This window comes from Sus scrofa, chromosome 15, assembly GCF_000003025.6.
Source record: "Sus scrofa isolate TJ Tabasco breed Duroc chromosome 15, Sscrofa11.1, whole genome shotgun sequence".
In the NCBI taxonomy this organism is placed as follows: domain Eukaryota; kingdom Metazoa; phylum Chordata; class Mammalia; order Artiodactyla; family Suidae; genus Sus; species Sus scrofa.
The window spans coordinates 93633742-93658382 of record NC_010457.5 but is presented as its reverse complement, the minus strand read 5'-3'; the positions used below and the strand labels follow the sequence as shown (position 1 = coordinate 93658382).

At 36.0% G+C, this 24641-nt stretch overlaps 1 protein-coding gene across 3 annotated transcripts in view; it reads left to right on the top strand.

The window, feature by feature from the left end:
* Nucleotides 1-24641, top strand: part of COL5A2 (collagen type V alpha 2 chain) — a 369276-nt gene that overhangs the window by 322749 nt on the left and 21886 nt on the right. For all 3 annotated transcript variants that reach the window (XM_021074694.1, XM_021074695.1, NM_001105289.1), the window contains 25 exon segments: nt 36-89; nt 984-1028; nt 1427-1480; nt 4297-4341; nt 5419-5472; nt 7725-7823; nt 8151-8195; nt 8313-8411; nt 10077-10130; nt 10357-10464; nt 11556-11609; nt 12228-12326; nt 13510-13563; nt 14148-14246; nt 14354-14407; nt 14502-14555; nt 15751-15804; nt 16590-16643; nt 18402-18446; nt 18729-18827; nt 19837-19944; nt 20238-20291; nt 23537-23590; nt 23806-23859; nt 24265-24318. In XM_021074694.1, the coding sequence (XP_020930353.1) occupies nt 36-89; nt 984-1028; nt 1427-1480; nt 4297-4341; nt 5419-5472; nt 7725-7823; nt 8151-8195; nt 8313-8411; nt 10077-10130; nt 10357-10464; nt 11556-11609; nt 12228-12326; nt 13510-13563; nt 14148-14246; nt 14354-14407; nt 14502-14555; nt 15751-15804; nt 16590-16643; nt 18402-18446; nt 18729-18827; nt 19837-19944; nt 20238-20291; nt 23537-23590; nt 23806-23859; nt 24265-24318 (1647 nt within the window).

Genomic DNA, 24641 nt, shown 5'->3' with positions numbered 1-24641 from the left:
AGCAGTAAAATACAAATTTACATTTTTCTTTTCAGGGACACAAAGGTCTTGAGGGCCCTAAAGGTGAAGTTGGAGCAACTGGTTCCAAGGTAATTGTATAATATCTCAATACAGCCTCACCAACCAGCATTTGGTTCTGCCTCAAGTCTAAAATTTTTTTAGGACTACCTAAATAATCTTGGAGGAAAGAGGAATATAAAAAATGAATGGTTAAGTAGATAAATTTAATTTTTTCTAGATAAGTGGCAATAGGTTTAGCAGGACACATGACATGACCTAACTCTGCCACAAAGAACAGCTACCACAACACTGGTTTCTACCTGTGTAGGAGGGGTATTGTCTCTATATGAAGGTGGCACTAAGAATCTACCTTCTAAGCCACATTCACTGTTTTTTTTCTTCTTTAAAAATATTTGAGGGATTTAGATGGTTCATTAGCTGCTTTATTTAGTATGCTTTTAATTCTAGGGCCTTTTGGCCAGTGTTTCTTCCCAAAATTTATTTATGTTTCTGGAGAGAGAAAGAGAGAGAACATCTAGAAAGTGCAGAGGACTTTTTAGTTGAAAGTACTATGAGATTCATGTGGAAAAGTATTTGACTTTAAATTTATTATTTCTAAGCTTCCTATAGAGATCTTAAAGGAATGTTATAGTCAGCTTCAGCTTTGTAAAATTTTACTTGACCTAAAGTATTATCAGACATAAACAAATAATTAGTTTTAAAATGTTAATTAGTGTGGCTAGGTTTGATAGTTTTATCAATCTTGTTTAAACCTCTAAATTTATTTTAGACATTTTTGTAGAAACTAAGTTTCCATTGCATTTTGAGAAGAGGTGATACAATAGAATTTCAACATCCTTCGTTGAAAGTATGCCTGCTCCTTTGAACATAAGCCTTTAAGCTAACATACACATAGGGCAAAATGATGTGAATTATCAATTGCAGGCTTCTCATATTGTAATATGATCTTATTTTTTCTTCAGGGTGAAGCTGGCCCTACTGGTCCAATGGGTGCTATGGGTCCTATGGTATGTATCATTTTAATTCTTTGTTATTTCTTTGCTTTTTAAATTACCTTAAGAGAATGTTTAAATGAGAAAAAAACATATATGGAAAAATATGTTAGCTAGTGAAATAATCTAAATTACCCCCTGAAAGGCAAGCACACTAAGAATTGCCCTCTTCAAATAGAAGAGGCTTCCTGCATTGCATTGTTTTCCTTAACTGTTGAATGCTCTTATGATTTTTCTATAGCCAGTGGTCAAATCAGGATTATTGTAGATTTGGGCCACTAAAGTTAGGTTAAGTGAAATCTATTTAGGCCAATTATATTGAGTCTCAATTATATTGAGCAGTGTAATCAAATTATCATAGAATTCAAATAAGATGTTTCAAGGGATGTTTTCTCTCTCTCATCTGTTTATAGGGTCCAAGAGGGATGCCAGGAGAGAGAGGGAGACTTGGGCCACAGGGTGCTCCTGTAAGTATGTGTATTTCAGCTCTCTCAAATGCTTTACAGAATATGCCTTTTAAATGAGCATAACAATACAAGTTGCCTACTTTTTAAATTTTTAATTTCTTTACTTTTTATTTTGAAATAATTTAGAAAAGTTAATAATAATTTACAGAAAAGTTGCAAAGATAGAATAAGAGTTCCCAGGTACCCTTCACCTACCTTCTGTGAATGTTAGCATCCTACATAATCACAGTACATTTGTTGCCTACTTATTTTAACACAAAAAATAAGAAAATAATAAAAACATTTAGCAGCATGGAATATAGTCCATGGAGAATCATTTGAATGTAGTAACATTATAATAATAGGTAACATTTCCCAAGCACTTATTTGGCAAGCATTCTTCTAAACATCTTTATTTCTTGTTTCATCACAATTCTAAAATGTAAGTGCTATGAATAAACCCTTTTAAATATTAGTCTCCTGATCATATTCTTTTGATTTATTTTAATTGTATAGATTGAGAGCTAGTCTGTCTGCTCATGAACCTTGAACCTAGGTGGGGGTGTATCCTATTAATTCTCTTCATGGTTCCCTGAAGGTCAGGCTACACTTGCAATTCATTACATTGTATCCACTTTTCTGACAGTTAAAGACTGCCACCTGACCTCTATTATTTTGATATCCTATCCTCCCATTAGAATTAGGGATCCCGGGTTTACAGCATCCCCTACCGTTAGCCCACAGAAGACAATCACCTTAGAGCCTCTCAATGGTACCAAAGTCAGGGCCTTGGTTCAGGAGAAGTGAGGCCCTGTCACTAGGCCCTTTCTTATCACTGTAAGCAGAGTGTCCTCTGGAAATGGAGAGAATATTGTAGAATATAGTCAGCTCTCACCTTATCCATCCATATGTAGTATATGCAATCTACTGTGTTCACTTTTCTGTGCTTTCCTCTGCCATTTGCCCAGGCAGTTCTGCCATTTCTATCTTAATTTGTGTGGCCATTGCTCTTTCCAGGTTTCCAAGAACCATTACCCATGTTAACACTATCTCCCACCTGTTATCAGGGTATTAAATATGTATCATGGGGGAGTGCTTCCAAATCATTAAAGTCTTCCAGCTTTACATCCCTGTCCTTATCTATCCAGTACCTTCAGGACCTATACCCATACATTCTTTCTTGGATCCTGCCTTTACGTGATGTATAGGACTTGTAGCTTTTTTTTTTTTTTTTTTTTTGATGTACAGTCTCTTCCCTCTTTTATCAGAAATAGCATTTCTTCAACTTAGTTATTTTGTGACTTGATGTTATTTGTTGGTCTGGTGGCTGGGGGAGAGGCAGGTGGTGGTGATGGTAGCATGTGTTGTCCAGTAAAGTAGAAGCTTCTCTATCATCTTTAAGTAAGAGGGAAGTATAAGCTCTTAAAGGACCACTTCTATAGGCTCAGAGGCTTCAGGGTATCTGAGATGTTAAAGTTCTTAAGATATCCCGATGCAAAATTTCAGGGCCTTCCAATCAAGGGCCCTGACCATGCCATAGCAGACTTTCTCATGTTTTAGAATTCGAATTTCTCAAGAGCTCTTAAACCTTTGTCATTGAGTCCTGGACTTGATCTTCAGCTTTTTCTTCCCTCTGGTTGTAGAAGATAACCATATTTTTAAATGCTGCCAAGGGGGCTTATCTTAATGTTTAGTTACCATCAGCCTTACAATATCATTCTCCAGTGGATTCACTCAAACAAGACCCATGCAATTCCATTAACTTTATAATTGTTACATCCCCTAAACCTTCTCAAATGCCTGAGCTATTGCACCCATATCCCATTACCTTATACTTGTGCTCTCAGTTCACCATTGGAGTCAATGTTTACTATTGCATCACTACAGCATGCCAAGAGAAATCCATACACCATCTCCAGCTGGCCAGTGAGGAATCCAGCTTAAAATTTCCATTTTAGAGGCTGCTTTCTTGTACCACCTCTGGCACCAGTGGTACATAGATCATTTTCCATGGGAAATGGCATCAAAGTAAAGACTTAGGTGTAGGAAATTTATTGGGGAGGGCTCAGAAACTGTACTTATGAAATTATTAATAAAATAAGCCAGACTTGTCACAGGAAGAAATTAAACTGTGTTATAGCTGTAACAGATACCTCAGTCTCCATGAATCTTCAGTTCCATGGGAACTGTGGGGCTAGGATGGCTCTTCAGACTTGTCTTAAATAGGGGCTATTCCTTTGTACAACTGCATTGACCATGGAAGGAGCATAACCTTGGGATAGCTAACTTCTTTCAGCTGAGGGCAGTTTGTGGGGAGGATCTCAACTGTGAGCCATCAGCTCTGAACACTTCCAGCAGTGGTGGAATGATTACTTTGGTTCTCAAGAGGGATCTGGGTGACACCCACAGCAATCACTACTACTTAATTTCCTTTGTATGTGCATGTGTGTACATGTGTGCTGTAGTTTTTTCATTTTACAAGGAGCACATTCTTCCTCTGAGTTATTCTGGCTATGAAGAAGACCAAGAAGTTCAAAATTTATTGTCTTTGAGCTCATTTGATAGAAGGTGATACATCCAAGTAAAAAGAACCATCTTAATCAGTTTTATATTTCCAATCTTGATTTTTCTTTTTATGGCTATAAGGATACTTATATTTATTGCTACCTTACCTGTGTTGTGTAAATATGTATTTTTATTGCTGTTAACCTATTTAAGGTGGTTGTCAGTTAACTTTAATATTTATTCTGCAATTTTAAACATGGAAATTTTTATAAAGTAAATGAATCATGAGCAAGTCCTGTAGAAAATACAATCGTATCTCTTCTCCTAATTAGGGACAACGAGGTGCACATGGTATGCCTGGAAAACCTGGGCCAATGGTGAGTGTATTATTGTCATATTCCTTCATTCTTCCATTTGTACATTCATTTACATTTACAAAGAACCTACTGTGTCCTAAACATGATAAACACACAGTACTTTGCTTTCAAAACTACCATGTCAAGGAAGAGAGAGATATAGCTATTAATATTGTAGCAAAAAATGCCACTGCTAACTGCTATAGTAGAGAAAGGAATCTGAAATATCAGAACCTACCTTCGCCTACACTAGAGTGAGACAAAGATGTAAGGTAAGACTTAAAGAGGAGCAAACTTTCAAACCAGGTCTTGAAAGACGAGTGTATAAAAAGAGGAAAATTATAGCCTGGTCCAGAGGATGGATAGGTGAAAAACACGATGAGCTCAGGGAAATACGGAGGGTAGTCAGATTTGAAATTATTTCAGCTTAAGATATTTTCTCTCTTCTTACTCATAAAAAGGAAAAAAATAACTATAGGAGAGAAAATGAAGTATAGTTTAAAAGGAGTTTTCTTAATGCAGAACTGATGGAATTAAAATACGATTCAGTGAAGAATCAGAATAACCTCGAGTGAAATTCCTCTTACACTTCATTTCCTTTAAATCCAGCTTTTAAATCAATGGTTTAAACTTTATTCATTCCTTCCCAAATGTAGTATAGTGACACATATTCTCTTTTTACTAGCTTGAAAAAAATTACTCTAAAATATCCAGGTGATTCTTAAGCATGATTTTTATAAAGTGAAGTCCTAGATTGTGGTATAATGCAGAACTTTCTGAAAAACTACCTTTATTACTCAGTTAACACAAAGAAAGTAATTTCTTAAGCAATTGTTTCAGTTTGTATTTGTGACTAGCAGTCTCTTATATGCTACAACTAGGCAATCCTATTATGTTTAGTACTACTGGTCATATCTTTGAGCACTGTTTCATATCAATGTTAGAAGATTCTTACAATGAAATTATATATTATCTTTTTGATTTTAAAGTACAAAGCGGATTACTCCTAAATTATGTGTCAAAATGCAGAATGTTGTCAACGTATAAAAGGCAACTTAATTACATACTGTCTTATCACTTTTCTGGTTTCTTTAATAGGGTCCTCTTGGGATACCTGGCTCCCCTGGTTTTCCAGGAAATCCTGGAATGAAGGTAAGACGTTTGTATTTTTAGCTCTTGGTGACATGATTGAATTACATGAATCCCTAAGTAAAACTGTCATTTCATTCACTGAAGTGTATGGTAGTTGCTCCTATTGAAGGAAAGAGCCTAGAGTATTCTTAATGTCCATTATGGTAGGGGGAAAATGGTATTATTATATAATAAGTAGTTAAAAGATAATTACTTATAATCATACAATTGTAATATCAAGGCATCTGTTGCCTTAGAGCTCTAATGCCAGACAATTGTAACAGCTGCAAGGAATAACTGTTTAATCTGAGTTGGAACTCTGTTCTTGGATACAGTGCCTGACAGTAATAAATACCAGAATGTTCTAAACAGTAAAAGGTTAAAGTAAATTAGAGGTTCTCAAAGGGCTGTTCTCTCACAGTATTGGCCTTCACATCTCCCTCCCTTCTCCCCACTCAGTTTACACAATCATTAAAGGAATGGGGAGGGAGGCTATTTGGCTCTGCACATGGGAATGGATTAAAATATTCTGCTGGGATGATTTACATTTGTCATGAGTCATAATTTGTTCTTTCTCTCAATACTTTGCATGATAAATTCAAGGGTTACAGTAGGAGGTCACTAAGATTATATTAGCTAAATTAGTGAGTAAATTCAAAACACTACTTTCAAATTTTGAATAACACAATGCATTTGATTCTTCTCACGCCGTTTTTCTTTGGCAAGAATTTTCTTCGTTTTGAAGAAAGAAAGTATCTACTTACAAGGTTTTGCTGTATGGAAATGACCATGGCCTGTCACCTCATTTCTGTAAATCTAGTTTTCTCCTGGAATTTTGTTGAAGATCAAGTGAGATAATGTGCAGACCCTTAGCACAGTACCTGAGGTAGAGGATGCCCTCAGTATAGGTTCATGCTTCTAGTGAGTAGTAAGAACTCAAGTTGGATTTGAACTTCAAAACAAACGAAAGTCTGCAGTTGACATTTCACATACTCTTTGAAATGTGAGAGTCATCAAATCAAATTATTCTTCAGGCTCTCTCTAATGCTGACTTTAAATTCTATGCCACAGGGATGTGGCTGCTTTAAATTGGTGCCCTAAATCAGTTCACTAACCAGTCCCTCCTTTAACTGAGAACTCAATGTGAACTCAGTGGACCCTTCTTTGTTTCCCCTCTGTATCTGATCTGCTCCCTGAAGTCCTAATTCTTCTGCTGCTGACTCTTACCTTGGAGGGCCCAACTTCCCTAAGTACCTCAGTCACAGATGCAAAACTCCTTCCCTCTCTTTGTGACTCCACCCTCAAACGGAGCACTGGCTAGAGAATTAGAGAAAGAATACTCACAATGTCCAGGACTAAGACTTAGCAGGAAGAGGTTTCTTGCTGTAATATCTAGGGAAGACTTCACCAGCAACCACAGTTTATACAGTAGCTCACTCTGTATATTTCCCTTTCCTTCCGGGTTTTCTTGGTACTGGCTGTTCGCTATTGAAAACTGTTTAATAAAGTCAAACACCTTGCAAAACTGTTTCAGAAATCATTTCCCTGTTCTACCAGCCCCCCACCCCAGCATAAAGACCACCAACCCAGGTCCTTGTTTTGGAGCCAAAATTCTACTACATCTATAATGTTCTTTCAAAGTCTCTGGCTCTTTGGATAAGAACAAGCTTTCCCATCTGGTTCTTTGTATTTCAGTGAAAGGTAATAGGGATTCAGTAGGGATTTGTGTGTTTTAGTGGTACTAATGACCCCCTTAGGCTTAGAATTTTAGTCCTAAAATTCAAGGTCCAGGTCCCTCTAGGTTTAGATATAAATTAGGTACCTAATGTGTTGGATAAAAGACAGAAACCCAGTTAAGTCTGAATTTCAGATAAATAAATAAATTTTTTTTGTATAAACATGTGTCAAATATTTCATGGGGCAAATGTAAGCTGAAATCATTTGTTAGTTATCTGAATTAAAACTTAACCAGGCATATTGAATTTTTATTTACTATCTGGACCCCTATCTTAGGTTGAAACAAAGGTAGCTACAAGGTGACCTTGACCACTTGGCTCTGCTCTACATTCTGGGGGCATCATTAGACCCAGAGGTGTAGGAAGGCAAGTCCACTCTTAAGCTAGGCTCGGCACACACCCCTTGTAAATCTCTTTGTGCTCTTGACTTCTTTGAGTGTTTGGGTGTGTAAAGTAAGACTCCAAATAAGCAATCAGCTTTTAACCACACCGCATTTATGCTTTTCTTAAATTAACATTTCCCTTGTACCCCTTTAGGGAGAAGCAGGTCCCACTGGGGCACGAGGCCCTGAAGGTCCTCAGGGGCAAAGAGGTGAAACTGGGCCACCAGGTCCCGTTGGCTCTCAAGGTCTTCCTGTAAGTTCCTAGTGTATTTATAAACTATCACTGAAAGCTGGATATGTTATATAACATTAGAACAAAGGCAGTCTATTTTAATACAGTCTCTTTGAAGCTGAATGAGTGTGTAGAATCCATGAAAAAAACCACATTTCCCTTGTCAACTCTGCAAAGTTTGTCTATTTCATGGAAAAAGGAATTAGTCATACAAGTGATTTTTATGACATAATGGTAGTTGATTTTCTTTTTTCATAAATTTTTTGCCTCCTTTTGGAAGATGGGTGACATCCGAATACCACCCTAGATATGGCTTAATATGTCATAAACGTTTCATGTATCTTTTAGGGTGCAGTGGGAACTGATGGTACACCTGGTGCCAAAGGCCCAACGGTGAGTAACTAACTGCACTTATGCCACCCAAAGTTCAAATGGACACAATCCTTTGGACAGTGACTGTGGACTTCTGCCTAGGTCTCTGCTCATCATGTTACTCTTGTATTCTGATAGGGTTCTCCAGGTACTTCTGGTCCTCCTGGCTTAGCAGGCCCCCCTGGATCTCCAGGACCACAGGGTAGTACTGGACCTCCAGGAATTCGAGGCCAACCGGTAATGTCCTCTAAAACATTTATCATCCGTTAGTATAACACAACTAAGATCGCCAAGAGAAATAGCAGTTAGGTACAGTGAAACAAAGATAATGTGACTTACCTGAATGAGGCAAAGGAAGAAAGGAATTTTTGCAAAGTGGAAGCCAAATGTTAATGTACAGTTTAGATGTTTAAATTCAAAATGGAAAATTATTGCATTATATTAAATTTTAGTATTATTTTATTTAAAATGATAAGGTCATAAGTTCATGATCCACCTCATAGAGTTTTATGAATAGTTGAATGTTATGGAAATATTTTGCAAACCAGTATAGGGAAATACAGAGGTTTCATGGGGATTTATAATGACAGTTTGGCTAAAAATGGGTTCAACAGCTATTTCTTGAGATTTATTCATGAGGAGTGATTCCAACATATTCAGATTGGATGATTTTCCATATTTTGCAGAAATATTATTTATTGATAAAAATATTATGGTTACTCCTTAAGAAATAAATACATTGAGAAGTTGTGCTTTTGGATTTTTTATTTTTATTTATTTTATTTTATTTTATTTTTTTTTTGCTATTTCTTGGGCCGCTCCCGCGGCATATGGAGGTCCCCAGGCTAGGGGTCGAATCGGAGCCATAGCCACCAGCCTATGCCAGAGCCACAGCAACGCGGGATCCGAGCCGCGTCTGCAACCTACACCACAGCTCACGGCAACGCCAGATCGTTAACCCACTGAGCAAGGGCAGGGACCGAACCCGCAACCTCATGGTTCCTAGTCAGATTCGTTAACCACTGCGCCACAACGGGAACTCCATGGATTTTTTAGCTTGATATATAAAAATTAAAACTTTTTTTCCTAGTACTACTTAAAACAAATATTTTGGATTCTGTTCCAAGTGATTTAGTTATACTGATACATAATGCTGGTGAAAGATTTATTAAAACATGAGTGTTGCTGATATTTAACATTTGATTTTATCATGTTCTCAATTTAGCAATCTGGTTCCCACAAACTCAAGTATAATTGGTATTATAAAGACACACATACTCCAAACCCTAGACAACTCCAAAGATAAAATACCCTATTTGAAGTTGTCAAATCTCAACAAATAGAATATAAACATAAAATTGTTCTGATTCTGGGTGAACAAATCTATTTCCTAGAATATACTTAAATTGATTTACCTATTGCAATTGTAATTGTTAGTTGTAATTTTATTATCAAATTGGAATAATAACAATAATTCTTATTATCCTAGTATGCATGATTAAAAACAAATCTCTTGAAGACAACTCTAAAATAAGCAAATTTCTTGTCTGTGGAAAGGTTCTTTTGTGCAATATATTAGATTCTAGATAAGTGATATCATATGGTATTTGTCTTTCTCTTTCTGACTTATTTCACTTAGTATGGGAGTCTCTAGTTCCATCCACGTTGCTGCAAATGGCATTATTTTGTTCTTTTTTTATGGCCAAATAGTAAATATACTGAATTTTATAAAATTTCACATGCAATTTAGAAGACTTGCAAAAGTTAAAAAGAAATATTATACTGCTGTTTCAGTACAAACTTGGCTGCATATAATGTTCAAGGCCCATTCATTGTAATAATTAAAGCAGGCTGGACTGGCCAATATCCTAATTCTGACAACTACTGATGTTTTTGTTTTAGGGTGATCCAGGAGTTCCAGGTTTCAAAGGAGAAGCTGGCCCAAAAGGGGAACCAGTAAGGTTTTATTTCTTTTAAATGATAAGAATACGAACATTATCCAGAAGTGTAAGGTCCAAGTACTCAAGTATTTAAAGTCATGACAAGGAGAATTATAATACCTTTGGATGAAAATAGTTTAATATAATTTAAAATTTGTGATTGACTTCCTTATATGAATCTTTTGACTATAACTCACCTGGTGAATGACTCTTTCTGGTAACTGTCCTTCTCTTTTTAATAGGGGCCACATGGTATTCAGGGACCAATAGGCCCACCTGGTGAAGAAGGCAAAAGAGGTCCTCGTGGTGATCCAGGAACAGTCGGTCCTCCAGGCCCGATGGGAGAAAGGGTAAAATTGGAATAATAAAATAAATTCTTATAGTTGTAGGCAAATTACATGAGTAACTTTTGGGATAGTTAAGAAAAGTAGAGCAGTTAAGAGAAATTCTAGCAGGTATACTGCACAATTCAATATGACTATCTTTGAATTAAAGGAGCCAACTAATCATGGTTGATTCATTCATGCAACTAAGATTGATTGAACAACTACACCATGCCAATGTGATATATGGTACTTGGGATATATCATTGAGCAAGAACACTGTGGTCTCAGCCTTCATGGGGGAGCTATAAACAATAGTTTAGTGGAGAGGTAAGCAAAAAGCAAGTCAGCAGGTAAATAAAAATATAATTACACATTTGCATAAGTGCCATGTACAGGTAGGGAATAGCAGGGTTATGTGATAAAGAGTAACTATGAATATTTAACAGTAGTGTGACATTAGATCGAGTGATTAGGAAATAAGATTCTTTGAGAAGATGGCATCTAATTGAAGATAAGGATGACCTATCAAGGAAACTTGAGTGAAAGAGCAGTTTTGGCAGAAGGAACAGCAAACACACAACCAGGAGGCCAGAAAGGGCTTGGTGATTTTCAAGATCAGAAAAGGTCTATGACTGGAGTGTAATGAAGCAGGTCTGAAAGGGAGAATAACAACATCACCTTCCTTTTATATAGAACCTCAGAGAAGGCGGAGGGCTTCACATCGAAAACCACACTAATAGATGCAATCAACAACATTTTGATTGTGGTTGATGGTGCCATTCCTTTGCCTCTCATATCTGCGCATCAGTTTTTTGCTAGGTTTAATTTTACAATGAGTTAGAATTTTTTTTCGGTTTGGATAATTTTGGCTCAGTCCTTATATATTTTTCAAAATTAAAAATTTTTGTATAGTCAGGTTATCTTTTCTATACATATATAAGACATATATATATATACATACATATATATACATACATATATATACATACATATATATTGTACTGGCTTGATCACAGCTCCTAAAATATTATAGTATTAAAAATAAAAATTACCCACTCATTATATATTACAAAAACATCTGCAACAATTAAGAACTTCATTTTGGTCATTTGTAGGGTGCTCCTGGCAATCGTGGTTTTCCAGGCTCTGATGGTTTACCTGGACCAAAGGTGAGGTTATCCCATCAACGTTGATGACACTTATGTGGCTGGTGCTGCAAAAGATGCCATTGTCCACCGTGGTGATCTAGCATTGGCCCATGTGGGTCCAGATCTAAAAAATAGTCGGACACAGATGTCATGCCTAACAAGTCCTTCTTATGAAATATGTTCATTATAGTGACTTGGCAGGGAAGGACAATAGTTGGAGGTGTATTGGAGTTTGTTTTCAAACTTTCCAGGGACAGTCCTGAGAAGAACAGGCCATAGACCTTTCCTTTAGCCAATATATGTTTTTTTTTTTCCTTTACTAGACTTACCTTCAAGAGTGTAGTAATTTAAACTCTCAAAATTCTGGGTTTTCTTTTCTAACTCTAAATTATTGGAGTGAGGTTCTAGACACAACTTTAAGTAGTTAATGATGAAGAACCACTATTCTACAAGGAATCCAAATGAGAACAAAATGTGAAGTGACAAGTTTACAAAAATGTTTAATGTTTTTGTAACTCCTTTGACAAACTCTTTTATGTTATACTAGGGGTTTGATTTGTAGAACAAGAATTTTGTATATGCTTGCTTTCGTTTCCCTGTTCTCTTTTTTCTGTCATGTTCTCTTTTGCTTTGAAATAGGGGGCTCAAGGAGAGAGAGGTCCTGTAGGTTCTTCAGGACCTAAAGGAGGTCAGGGGGATCCAGGACGTCCAGGCGAACCTGGGCTTCCAGGTGCTCGGGTAAGAACACAGTATTTGCTACATCAACCCTGGAGAAATGCTTCTGAGAATTCATTGAAGGGTTGTTTTTTGTTTGTTCTTTTGTTTTTTAATAGCATGCTTTTATGACTTGGAATACTTGTTTTTATGGGTTTGACTTGATTCATTATTTTTAATAATCAAAGGTTTGTTATTTTTATCATGTATAGAAAGCACAGTAACTTTTAGTCTCTTTTTTTCCAAAGGAGTATGTATCATTAGTTTTGCCACATGATATGAAAAAAAATCCTGTTTGTCAATTTTTATAATTTTTCTTCCTGACAAAAACGTATTTGACTTTTGGCAGACATCTTTCCTGATAAATTTCATTTTAACAAAATGTCACTTGAACATTCATTTGAACTATGGAATTACCCTTATATTAAGTTGTCAGCAATGCCCCTTAAAGAGAAAAGTATTATACAAAAAGTTGCATGGGGAAATACATCTGACTCAACCTAAGCTCTTTGTCTTAAACCCAATATTAAATGTATGAGTAAGTTTCCTACCATACTTTCTCCTTCTAAATGAGAAACAGGCATTGGGTTCATCTTTGCTTCAGTATTCTTCCTAGATACCTGATAAAGCTGGAATGCCAGCTAAATGACCAGTGAACATTGCTTTTAGTAAAAATGAGCCCAGATTATAGATTGCATTGGACTTGGAGGACTATGAATGAATTATAAAAACCTGATAGGAGGCATAGCTTTGGATTTCCTGAACTTGCAAGGACCTGTACCTGGGGGTTCACCTTGCTGGGACCGGTATACAATGTCCAGGGTGCTATTACAAATATTGGTTATGTGAGATTTCAAACTAGGGTGGCTCCTACAGCCACCATGTAGACTTGTTCCCTCACATCTGGCCTCCCCTTGTGGGAGGCCAAAGGCTAGCTGGGGAGGCTGTGCTGTGAGCACTCCTCCCAATGGAGAGTCCACCTGTGATGCCTCATTGGCATGCTGTGTCGTCTGCCCTGTATCCTTCTGAAGACAGGTTGGGTGAGGCCCATGATGGTCCTGTGAGTTTGTCTAGAGGAGCCCTAGGCTACTGAGAGTGGACATTGCAAAGTGGAGCTTGATCTTTTAAATGCAGTGCCATTTTTACTCTTTAGAATTTACTTCAATTGCACATCAGCAACAAACCGACAACTGCTTTCAATTTTTAGGGTCTGACAGGAAATCCTGGTGTTCAAGGTCCTGAAGGAAAACTTGGACCTTTGGTAAGTAATTTAAACAAAAGTTCACTATCAGTAATATTTCTCAAAAGATATGCAACTTAAATGATGAGATATTTATTTAAGGTTTATTTTGTTTTTCTCCTCTTAATATAAGAGTATGAGGAGACATAAAGATAGACTTTATGTATAGAATAAGAATAGAATCTCTGTTCTAAATGCTCAGATATCTCAGCAATTTTTAAAACACTCAACTGTTCTGATTCACTAAAAAGTATAGCATAATTTAAAAATTACATAACTATTTTTTGATGACTTTATTTTTAAATTTAAAAAAATATTGTTAATTGAAGTATAGTTGATTTACAGTGTTATGTTAGTTTCAGGTGTATAGCAAAGTGATTCAGTTTTAGATGCATATATCTAATTTTTTCAAATTTTTTTCCCTTATAGATTATTATAAAATATCAAATATAGTTCCCTGTTCTATACTTAGGTCCTTGTCGGTTATTTATTTGATACATAGTATTGTGTGTAACTTTTATGGTAAGCAAAGACAAGTCTCAGCTTGGATGATATGAAATTTAGAGTCTTATGTAAAACTTACATTGCTCCTGTCAATTTTGTAGGGTGCTCCAGGGGAGGATGGCCGGCCAGGGCCTCCAGGCTCCATAGGAATCAGAGGGCAGCCTGGGAGTATGGGTCTTCCAGGCCCCAAAGGTAGCAGTGTGAGTACAGTGTATAATGTTTGCCATCTCACCATCATCCTCACTTGGAAAAAGCATGTTTATAGCAAATTGACTAAAATTTAAATTAGCTTGTATTGATTCTTTAGGGTGACCCTGGAAAACCTGGAGAAGCAGGAAATGCTGGTGTTCCTGGGCAGAGGGTAACTATACACTTTCTGCTAAAAGACAAACTAGATATGAAATTCTCCAAATTCTCATGGCCTCATCTCATAAATTCTCTCTCTGCCATGCTAGGGAGCTCCTGGAAAAGATGGCGAAGTCGGTCCTTCTGGACCTGTGGGTCCGCCGGTATGTAATTTTTAATAAGAATATATTCACATTGCATTCTTCAATGATGTTTGTCCAAGACTTTACTTAAGAATAAGTTTCAGAGGGAAGTAAATAACAAAGTGCAAGATGAAAGAATTTCAGTTATATCTTTTCTTTTGATTCTTGGGCTGACATCTTCTGTTTTTTTAAATAGAGTGGTTGACCTTTCCGTTTTAAACTTCTAGAAATGCTGATGGCAAAAGCTACCTTATCATCTCTGTGTTGTCACAGTTGAAACTGAGGAAAATAATGTTTGAGAAATATTTTATAGTATTTTATTTAAAACCTATCAATATTGGAGTTCCCGACGTGGCACAGTGGTTAACGAATCCGATTAGGAGCCGTGAGGTTGCAGGTTCGATCCCTGGCCTCACTCAGTGGGTTAAGGATCCGGTGTTGCTGTGAGCTGTGGTGTTGGTTGCAGATGTGGCTCGGATCCCACATTGCTGTGGCCCTGGCGTAGGCCGGTGGCTACAGCTCTGATTAACCCCTAGCCTGGGAACCTCCATATGCCGTGGCCCTACAAAAGGCAAAAAGACAATAAATAAATAAATAAATAAATAAATAAATAAATAAAACATATCAATATTGAATTATACCTTTTTTTCCTAACAATGTCTTATAGAAATTTATTTAAGCTTTTTGGAGGAGGGACTGATATTTATCCTTTGAGGTATATTTCCATCTCAGGATTTTAAAATTGTGTTTATCAGAAACATTTTTGCATATTTATTTGTTTTGGAATAGGCCAATTTAAATATCTTTCTAAAATGTTAGCTTTGTTTTCTTTAGATACTCTAGTTTTGAAGGCTTGATTAATAATTTTTATGACACTGAGAAACAAGCTGCAATGGAAACATTATCCTTTTAGATTAGATATGCAAAAGTAATGAATTTGTCCATGTCCAATATTGTCAGTTTCTTCCCCATTTTTAAAAATAAACACATATTATCAGTTTCTTCACTGGCTTTAGAAGATTTTTTTCTCACCCACAGGGACTTCAGACAATACCATTAGATGGTTTTTAGGACTAGTTTATTACCTGGAAAAGATGAAAAACTTGTGATTAGAAGAAATACAAAGGAGAAATATTTGTGGTGGTTCACACAAACAGGAAGCAGGCAGAAGAATCTGGCTCTTCATGTTCATGATTTTCTTTCCTTTATAACTTAGGGTCTAGCTGGGGAGAGAGGAGAACAGGGCCCTCCAGGCCCCACTGGCTTTCAGGTATGCACTAACGCAGCTGTCCATTTATTCTTCCCCTAACTAAAGTGCTTTTTAATAAAATGATATGGTTGAGTGATGTGGAATTCTACAATTTTCAAAGAAGTCATCCCTCTTTTAGTAAATAGGATACAGAATACAACATTTGTGTTCAAAGAGAAGGAACAGACGTCCCCTGAAAAACTGATCAAAACCCAAATTTAATAACAAATTAAAAAATCATGTAATGTTCTTGATATCTCAATAAAGTTTACTTAACTATATTAAAGCTTATCTAATTTTATTGTCACAGTGTCTAAATTTTTGTTGATCAAATTTTCATGATTTATCTAAATTTTTAGTATGGTAGATTAGTTAATAGCATGGATAATTATAATTTCGGAAAAAACTTTCAGGACTGACTTTCAGTATTTACTCTAGCAGCCTAAAATATTGTTCTCAGAGCTGTTAAAATATAAAATATATATTTTATATATATATATCCCCACAAATATATATTATATATATATACATATCCCCACAAATATAAAGAACCTATTGTTATAATTTTACCTCTTTTTTGCTAAGCGGTGTGCAAACAAATATCTAAACCAATGAACTGACTAGCTGCCTTGTATTGTTAGAAGATACAGGTTTCTCATTTTGCTTTGCTTAACTTTTGTTTGAACAGTATCTTTTGTTTGAAAATACAACCAGAGAGCTCCATCCATTATAAAAGGTGAACTGTTAACACTGGTGGCTTATTAAACTTCCAAAGTCACAATTTCATTTTCTTACTTTTGTTTTAGGGGCTTCCTGGTCCTCCAGGGCCTCCTGGGGAAGGTGGAAAACCAGGTGATCAGGTAAGTTTTTAATTAACAAGAATAGCAATATTAAAAATAACTGGCTTATATTATCACTTATTATGTATAACACTCTGTTCTGTTCTGCTTTGCTTTACATTTATAATCTCCTTTAATCGTCAGAACAACTCTATGTACTAGGTACTATTATTATGCCCATTTTCGAGGTGAGGAAAATGAAGCATGCAGATGTTAAGTAAATTTCCCAAAGTCACATAGGATATGATTTGAATCCAGATCATGTACTTATAGAATTGTGTTCTTAATCACTAAATATATCTTATTGTAACTGTAGAGTTTTACTGGAGGATTCATAAATGGTTATGCACAGAAACTTACCATTTTATCTCTATCATTTTACCAGCACATTGGTGTATTTAATTTTTTTGAGTGACTTATTCATTCATTTAACTGTTCAACCAATATTTGCTCTGCACTCTATGCTAAGCTCTACTAAACCTTGGTCTTAACCAACTGAACCATATGGACATGGACCTTGCCCTTACATATTATTCTAATAAGAGACAGTGTAGGAAGTCAGTTACAACAGTAGGCGAGGCACAGTATGTGTAAACCTAGAGGATGCACCTAACTCAGACTTTGGAGTTTAGGAAAATTTTCCTGAACAAGTAGTATCTTTTATGATATCTGAAGGATGAGTGATGATAAGCAGGAGGAGGGAAGGTGAAAAAATGCTCTAGGAGTTCCTGTTGTGGCTCAGTGGTAACGAACCCAACTCTATCCATGAGGACACAGATTCAATCCCTGACCTCGCTCAGTGGGTTAAGGATCCAGCATTGCCCTGAGCTGTGGTGTAGGTTGCAGATGTAGCTCAGATATGGCATTGCTATGGCTCCAATTTGACCCCTAGCCTGGGAACTTCCATATGCTGCAGGTGGCAAAAAAAAAAAAAAAAAGAAGAAAGAAAGAAAATACTCCAGGAAATGGGAATAGCAAGCACAAAAGCTTGCTAATGAAATTTAAGCAAGTTTGGTAAGTCAGGAATGTGGAATACAACTTGAGGAGGGTGAAGATGAGCCTGGAGGGTAACAGGGGCGCCATTATGGAAAGTCTTAGTTCGAGTCTAATTTTTTCTTATTATTAGAGTAATGGGAAGCTAACAAAGGGCTTTTAAGTTGAGAGAAATACTATTAGATTTGGGTTTTAGGAAGATTAGGCTACAGCAAAGCCAGTGCATTTCAAGGGACAAGACTGGACACCTACATGATACAGTTATTATCAATATCAGACAGAGAAGTTTAAAATGACAAATTTTCCTTTAGTTAAGCTCAAACTACATTAGTTTGAATTCACAATTCCTAGTAGAGTCTTGTCCATTTTACATGTTCAAGAAATATTTACTAAATTGAATTGAATTGGGTCTATTTAAAAGATTAATAATTCATTGCTTTTAATTTACTTTTATTAAAGGTTTTTCACATTCCATTATGAAATAAAAAGCCTTTGCTTACATTTATTGTCACCAAAAAAGCTAATGAGATAATATTTTGCATATACTCCTTGATAAGGATTAATCATTTGGGTATAGTATAAATTTTTCTGGAAAAGTATTTCCATGCAATATAAGTGATAGTCCGTCATTTATGAGAGGCCATACACATTTTTCCTTTTTCACTATTATGGGCTTAGTCAGACTTCAAATAGTATGTTAAAAGAAATTAGCTATATGATCTGGAAAGATTTCTAATAAATACCTAAAATAAGTGACAGTTATTCATTAAAAAAATTATTTTATAGGGTGTTCCTGGAGATCCTGGAGCAGTTGGCCCATTAGGACCTAGAGTAAGTATTTTCTTCATGATTAACTGAGTTTCCATTGGCTTCATTTTAAAAGAGCATCTTTAATCTTAAACCAGGCTTTATTTTAATCATTAAAATTCTTATACTCAATGAAAGTTAATCTTATGAAAGATATTTTGTCCTGTGAAACTGCATATGCTTACTTCAAGTTGCTTATTTCTAAATTTTTCCCCAATAGAACTCATTTTTCAGATTTCCAGAAACATTTTTCACCCATTTTCAGATCAAGCACTGAGTCTGTTTGTCATTCCTATGTTCTGCTAGGGAGAACGAGGAAATCCAGGGGAAAGAGGAGAACCAGGAATAACTGGACTTCCTGGTGAGAAGGGAATGGCTGGAGGACATGGTCCTGATGGCCCAAAAGTAAGTATGGTCATGAGCTCGGTGTTTTAAAATGTTCTAGAATCACTGCTTAATAACACATGATGGTACTAGAATATGTATCTCTTGTTTTTACAAAATACTTGATTATATACTTTATTCTTTAACAAATATTTAATGAGCACCTACTTGGCTTTTCTTTGGCACTAAAGAGTCAGCTGAAAAAGGAGTCTCTTCTGTGATGGGATTTATGGTAGTACAAAGTAGTACATGGTACAAAGTAGTGTTGCATTCTCATATGCAAATGCATTTCTAATTATTTACAAAAATTTTTAATGACTTTTATTAATAAGCAGAGATAGGAAATTTAAAGTTGCATAGTATAAGAAGGTATTCCTAATCTCCTTTTTCTTGTCTTAGTTTCTATAATTCTGCTTACTAAATATATGAACATATGTCATTTTTGAAATCTGAAAGTAGAGTACATAATAAGGCAAAAATCAGTACCATTTCTTTTTGGATGCCATTTTAAAATTGGTAAAAGACATTGTGGCCAACTTCAGTGCAAACAATTGAAGACGAATTTCCATGATCATACAACATCCCTTATCATCTTCAAGGGACAGGTGATTGCATAAGATCTTCTTCAATTTAGTTACTCAATGAGCCTGAAAACCAGCTTAATATCATGGGTTCTTTAGAGAAAGAAAAGAATATTCCATTTTCTAAATGTAATGTCTTTTTTTTTTTTATTAGAATCCCTAAGCCTATTGCCAAAAAAATAAAAAGAAAAAAAAAAGGCAACTCTGTCATTTTATTTTAATTGGTACTGAATTTCCCAAAAGAGACATTGAAAGCATAAACCAACAATCAAAACAGGAAGGTCTGATTTTTTTTTAATGAATGAGACAATTTTCCTAAATGAAAAATATTAAGCACTATGTTAAACCATATGAAATTGCTGAGATTCTATTTGCCCTACCAAAACAGAAATTCTCTGTGATTCAACCTTAACATGTAGGTGAGCTAACTTATTGTTGGTTCATTCTAGGGCAGTCCAGGACCAAGTGGGACCCCTGGAGATACAGGCCCACCAGGTCTTCAAGGTATGCCAGGAGAAAGAGGAATTGCAGGAACTCCTGGCCCCAAGGGTGACAGAGTAAGTTTGGTTTTTTTAGTTCATCCATTTAGACTTTCTACTGGTAAGGATCTCCTGGGCAGACTTCTACCATCCTGAATCACAAGTCATTCATTAATTGATTCTTTCTTTCTTCTCATATTTATATATATGGGGAGAGAGAGAAAAAAATACACAGTCTGGGGGCATTGTTCTAGGCTCAAGGGGATACAGCTATGGACATAAGAGATAAATCCCTGCTGTCATGAAGCTTCCCCGGAAGCACAGGATAAAGAAATTGACTGACTAAATGGTGTTTTGTGTTTTTTTCCCAGGGAGGCATAGGAGAGAAAGGTGCTGAAGGCACAGCTGGAAATGATGGAGCGAGAGTAAGTGAAATCATTCATTTTATCACCTGGGCTAGGAATCAACGTCATGATTATCATATGAATTTGCCTGAACTTTCCAAAATAAAGTTCATGTTTCCATGGTGGTCAGGATTTGGAAAATGATTAAATTTTAGATTTGACGTTGATTGACCATAGATATTAATTTTGCTTACCTTAACTTAGAACAAGCCAAAAAGGAAAGTCATTATTATTATTCTTATTACTGTTATTATTACTTATTCTTATTACTGTTATTGGTCTTTTTAGGGTCACACCCTCGGCATGTGGAAGTTCCTAGGCTAGGGGTCGAATCAAGTTGTAGCCACTGCCACAGCGGCACCAGATCCAAGCCTGGTCTGCCACCTACACTGCAGCTCATGGCAACATCGTATCCTTAACTCACTGAGTGAGGCCAAGGATCGAACCTGCATCCTCATGGATGCTAGTCAGATTTCATTTCCACTGAGCCATGAGGGAACTCTGTAAAGTCGTTATTGAGAGAATGAAATAAGACGTATTATTATTGTACATGTGAGATTGGTGCTTTAAGCAGTGGGGCCCTTTTTATCTTTATCATCCTTTAATTTCATGTGCAATTTTAAAATTAGAGTGATGATCTAGGAGTTCCCCTCATGGCGCAGTGGAAACAAATTCGACTAGGAACCATGAGGTTGCGGGTTTGATCCCTGGCCTTGCTCAGTGGGTTAAGGATCCGGCGTTGCTGTGAACTGTGGTGTAGATCGCAAACACAGCTTGGATCCCACATTGCTGTGGCTCTGGTGTAGGCTGGCAGCTGTAGCTCCGATTAGACCCCTACCCTTGGAACTTCCATATGCCACGAGCGCGGCCCTGAAAAGACAAAAAAAAAAAAAAAAAAAAAAAAAAGAATAATGATCTAATGAGTCATTTTAGATTTCATTCCAGTGCAGGCAAGTAGAATTTTATAGAGTAGACAAAGGTGTGATAAATGTTTCGCAATATACTACATGTTGGGTTGAGAAAATTACTGCCTGATGAATCATCATTAATGCTTTCATCAATAAAGAGACTGAATAAGTGAAATGTAAAGAAGCATTGTTGACCTCAAAGCATTGTTTAACTCCATGTCAAAAATTGACCTTTAATTAGCCTTATGTCCTCAAAAATAGAATGTATTTGCAATTCCAAGGATAATCAGGCAATCAGATTAAAAATATATTTTCAGACATGAATGATTATCTCAGGTAGTTACAGTCACTCAGACGTTCAATATTTCCTGGAAATAGTTCTTGATATTTGATAAATAGTTTCTGTTTTAGTATGACATGCTTTGTTGTTAGTTGTCATCCTGTGCCCTGACAGTAGCAGCTGTATTATTAAAAAAGAGATGGCACTCAGAGTTGCCTGGTGGCTCAGTGGGTGAGCAATCCAACATTGTCACTGCTATGGCTCTGATTACTGCTGTGGCTCAGGGTTCAGTCCCTGGCCCAGGAACTTCCACATATCACATGTGTGGCCCAAAAATTTGTTTTTAATTTAAAAAATAAATAATAAATAAGAGATGATACATAGCCACTGTTAATATTTTTATTCTGCCCATTGAGCCACTGTTAATACGGTGATTATTTTAACTTTTGATTAAAAAATAAAGTATATTATAGAAAAGTTTTAGCCTTAGTGATAATTATCCCTTTTTTTCTAAAAAGCTAATTAAGGATGAAATAGTTTAGGAAATTTATGAACACAAATTGTCTCTTGCTTTTTAATTAAATCTAATATTTGGTTTACTATGTCAAATACAGTGTAAGTAAATCTGGTTTGCTGTTTGTATTTCATATCATGGTTGGTCTGGAATGCACCGTAAGTAGTGATGTGCTGTTTGAAGGAGTGATGCATTGATAGTTTAAGGAGAAATTTGAAATGCGTTTGTACTATTCCTTTGAATTACTTCGAAAATTCAGTGTAATAGGATCAAGATTTAAGCAATGCCTGCTTTATTTTTAGTGAGGGAAATATACTGTTTTGCAGAAGAAGCAGGGTATTTGCTGTAATCTCATGGTAAAGGAAAAAATGAATAACATTTTTTTCTCTATGAAAAAAGTCTGTGAGTTTAATGAAGTCATCTTTATATTTAATCAGATCCTTTAAAGAAGTATATTAGGTAAATGGCCGGCGGAATATTGTTTTATTATAGATCTAGAGAATTTAAGATCAGTTTTCTCATGTTCTTGTCAAAAATATACAATTAAAAAAATCACTTTGTTCCTTAAGTTTCTTTAGTAATGCATACGGAAATTAAATGACAAAAGAATATCTGGGAGGCTTGTGAAGAGGCAAATGCACAAATATCATAGAGAAAAGTTGTCTGGCAAAGGACTCCAGTTTGAAAGATTAAACAGCAGTGTAAAGATTGTGACCATGTGTCAAGGAAACTCCATGCAGTAGCTAGTCCCCTATACTGTGAGTGACGGAAGCTGTCAGCTTCAGTGTAGCTGGGTAGTGCCACTCCTTTTCACCTCAGGAGAAAGCAGAAGACTGAATGCATTAGCACAATTTCACATTTTTTTACCTTTTTTTTTTTTTTTTTTTTTGTCTTTTTAGGGCGGCACCCATGGCATATGGAGGTTCCCAGGCTAGGGGTCCAATTGGAGCTATAGCTGGCAGCCTACACCACAGCCACAGCGAGGTAGGATCCAAGCCGCGTCTGCGACCTACACCACAGCTCAAGGCAACACTGGATCCTTAACCCACTGAGGGAGGACAGGGATCTAACCTGTGTCCTCATAGATACTAGTCAGATCCGTTTCCACTGAGCCACAACAGGAACTCCTCCCTTTAAAAAAAAAAAATGAGATATTTCATCAGCATAATTTAAGAATTTAGTATTCTATACGAAAGAAGAAAAGCCTCTTTTCAATCTGTAGTCCAATTTCACATAGGTATTAGCAAAATTAAATAGGCTAAGAAACATAGAAACATTTGTTGAAGGGTAACAGTAACGTAGTGCTGTTTAAAGACAGTGTTATATATGGATGAGTTGAGTTGGATGAAAGAGATTCACATTTTGTGGAGAAAATCCAGTGGAAATTGTTTTAGGCTAGATAGAAAAACATTGAGGAGATACAGATTATATCATTTATTACAGGTCGTGTTTTACACATGCAGCTAAGCCATAACAATATGGTCCTTTCTTTGTTAGTTTATTTAAACTTGAAAATTTCTGTGCATTCTTTTCCTCAATATGCTTATGTTCTGTTAATTGACAGGGTCTTCCAGGTCCCTTGGGTCCTCCAGGTCCTGCAGGTCCCACCGGAGAAAAGGTAATTCACAAATTGTTACTTTGTGGACTCAAAATCATGAGATTGAATGCCGGCTCTTTTTCGTAGTGTTTACTCTTTCATAAAATATTATGGTTGGGCTAGAGTTTACCACAGAGTTCTCCTCCATCTGCCCCACATCTAGAGCCCAGTGCCCTATAGTTGGACTATGTTTTGCTACTGCATTGGACAATAACCACCTAAAATCTGCTTTCTAGGGTGAACCTGGCCCTCGAGGTTTAGTTGGCCCACCTGGCTCCCGTGGCAATCCTGTAAGTGACAGTATTTTGATGTTCTCTAGTATGAGATAGAGCAGTAAAACAATTCATCATTTTGTTTTGATTTTTTAATATAAAACCATGCCCACTGGATTTAAGTTTCTTTTAACTTCCTGGTTTTACCTTTTAGTTTTCTCATGAAACTTAAAAAAATCAGTGTATTATTTCTATACCGTCTATTAAGTTTAAGTAAGCACCTCATTTATTAAATATTTATAAGCTCCTTTGAGACTTGGGCCTTGGAAATTTTTTCTATGACCCTTATCTCTACATCACCCTTATGAGGCTGCCTCAAGCAATATGTCTACTTTCTTTATATATACATTATAAAACACTACAGAATTATATAATTGTATTTTAAAGTGTGTGAAAGCTACGGTAATGTTTGTCGTCTTCTAGGGTTCTCGTGGTGAAAATGGCCCAACTGGAGCTGTTGGTTTTGCTGGACCCCAGGTATAATTTTCCAGTATCCTTAATTTGCAAATGGTCATTATTCTTGTTATAGCAATAAGTCTAATTATCATTGTCATATGTTTTGAAAGTATATTCAAGAGTCTGGAAAACATAGTTTTCTAGGCAATATTCTCATTTTCAATACATTTTTTCATTGATTGACGCAAAAATGGATGAATTTACATTATTTTGATTATATATTTGCTATAGTAAAAATGTGGTGGGATAACTTATTTTTTCAGACCATCTTCAAAAATTTCATTGGAATATTTTCTACTTTCAAGCTTTTATAGCGATTACAAAGCAATTTACAATATATAAAA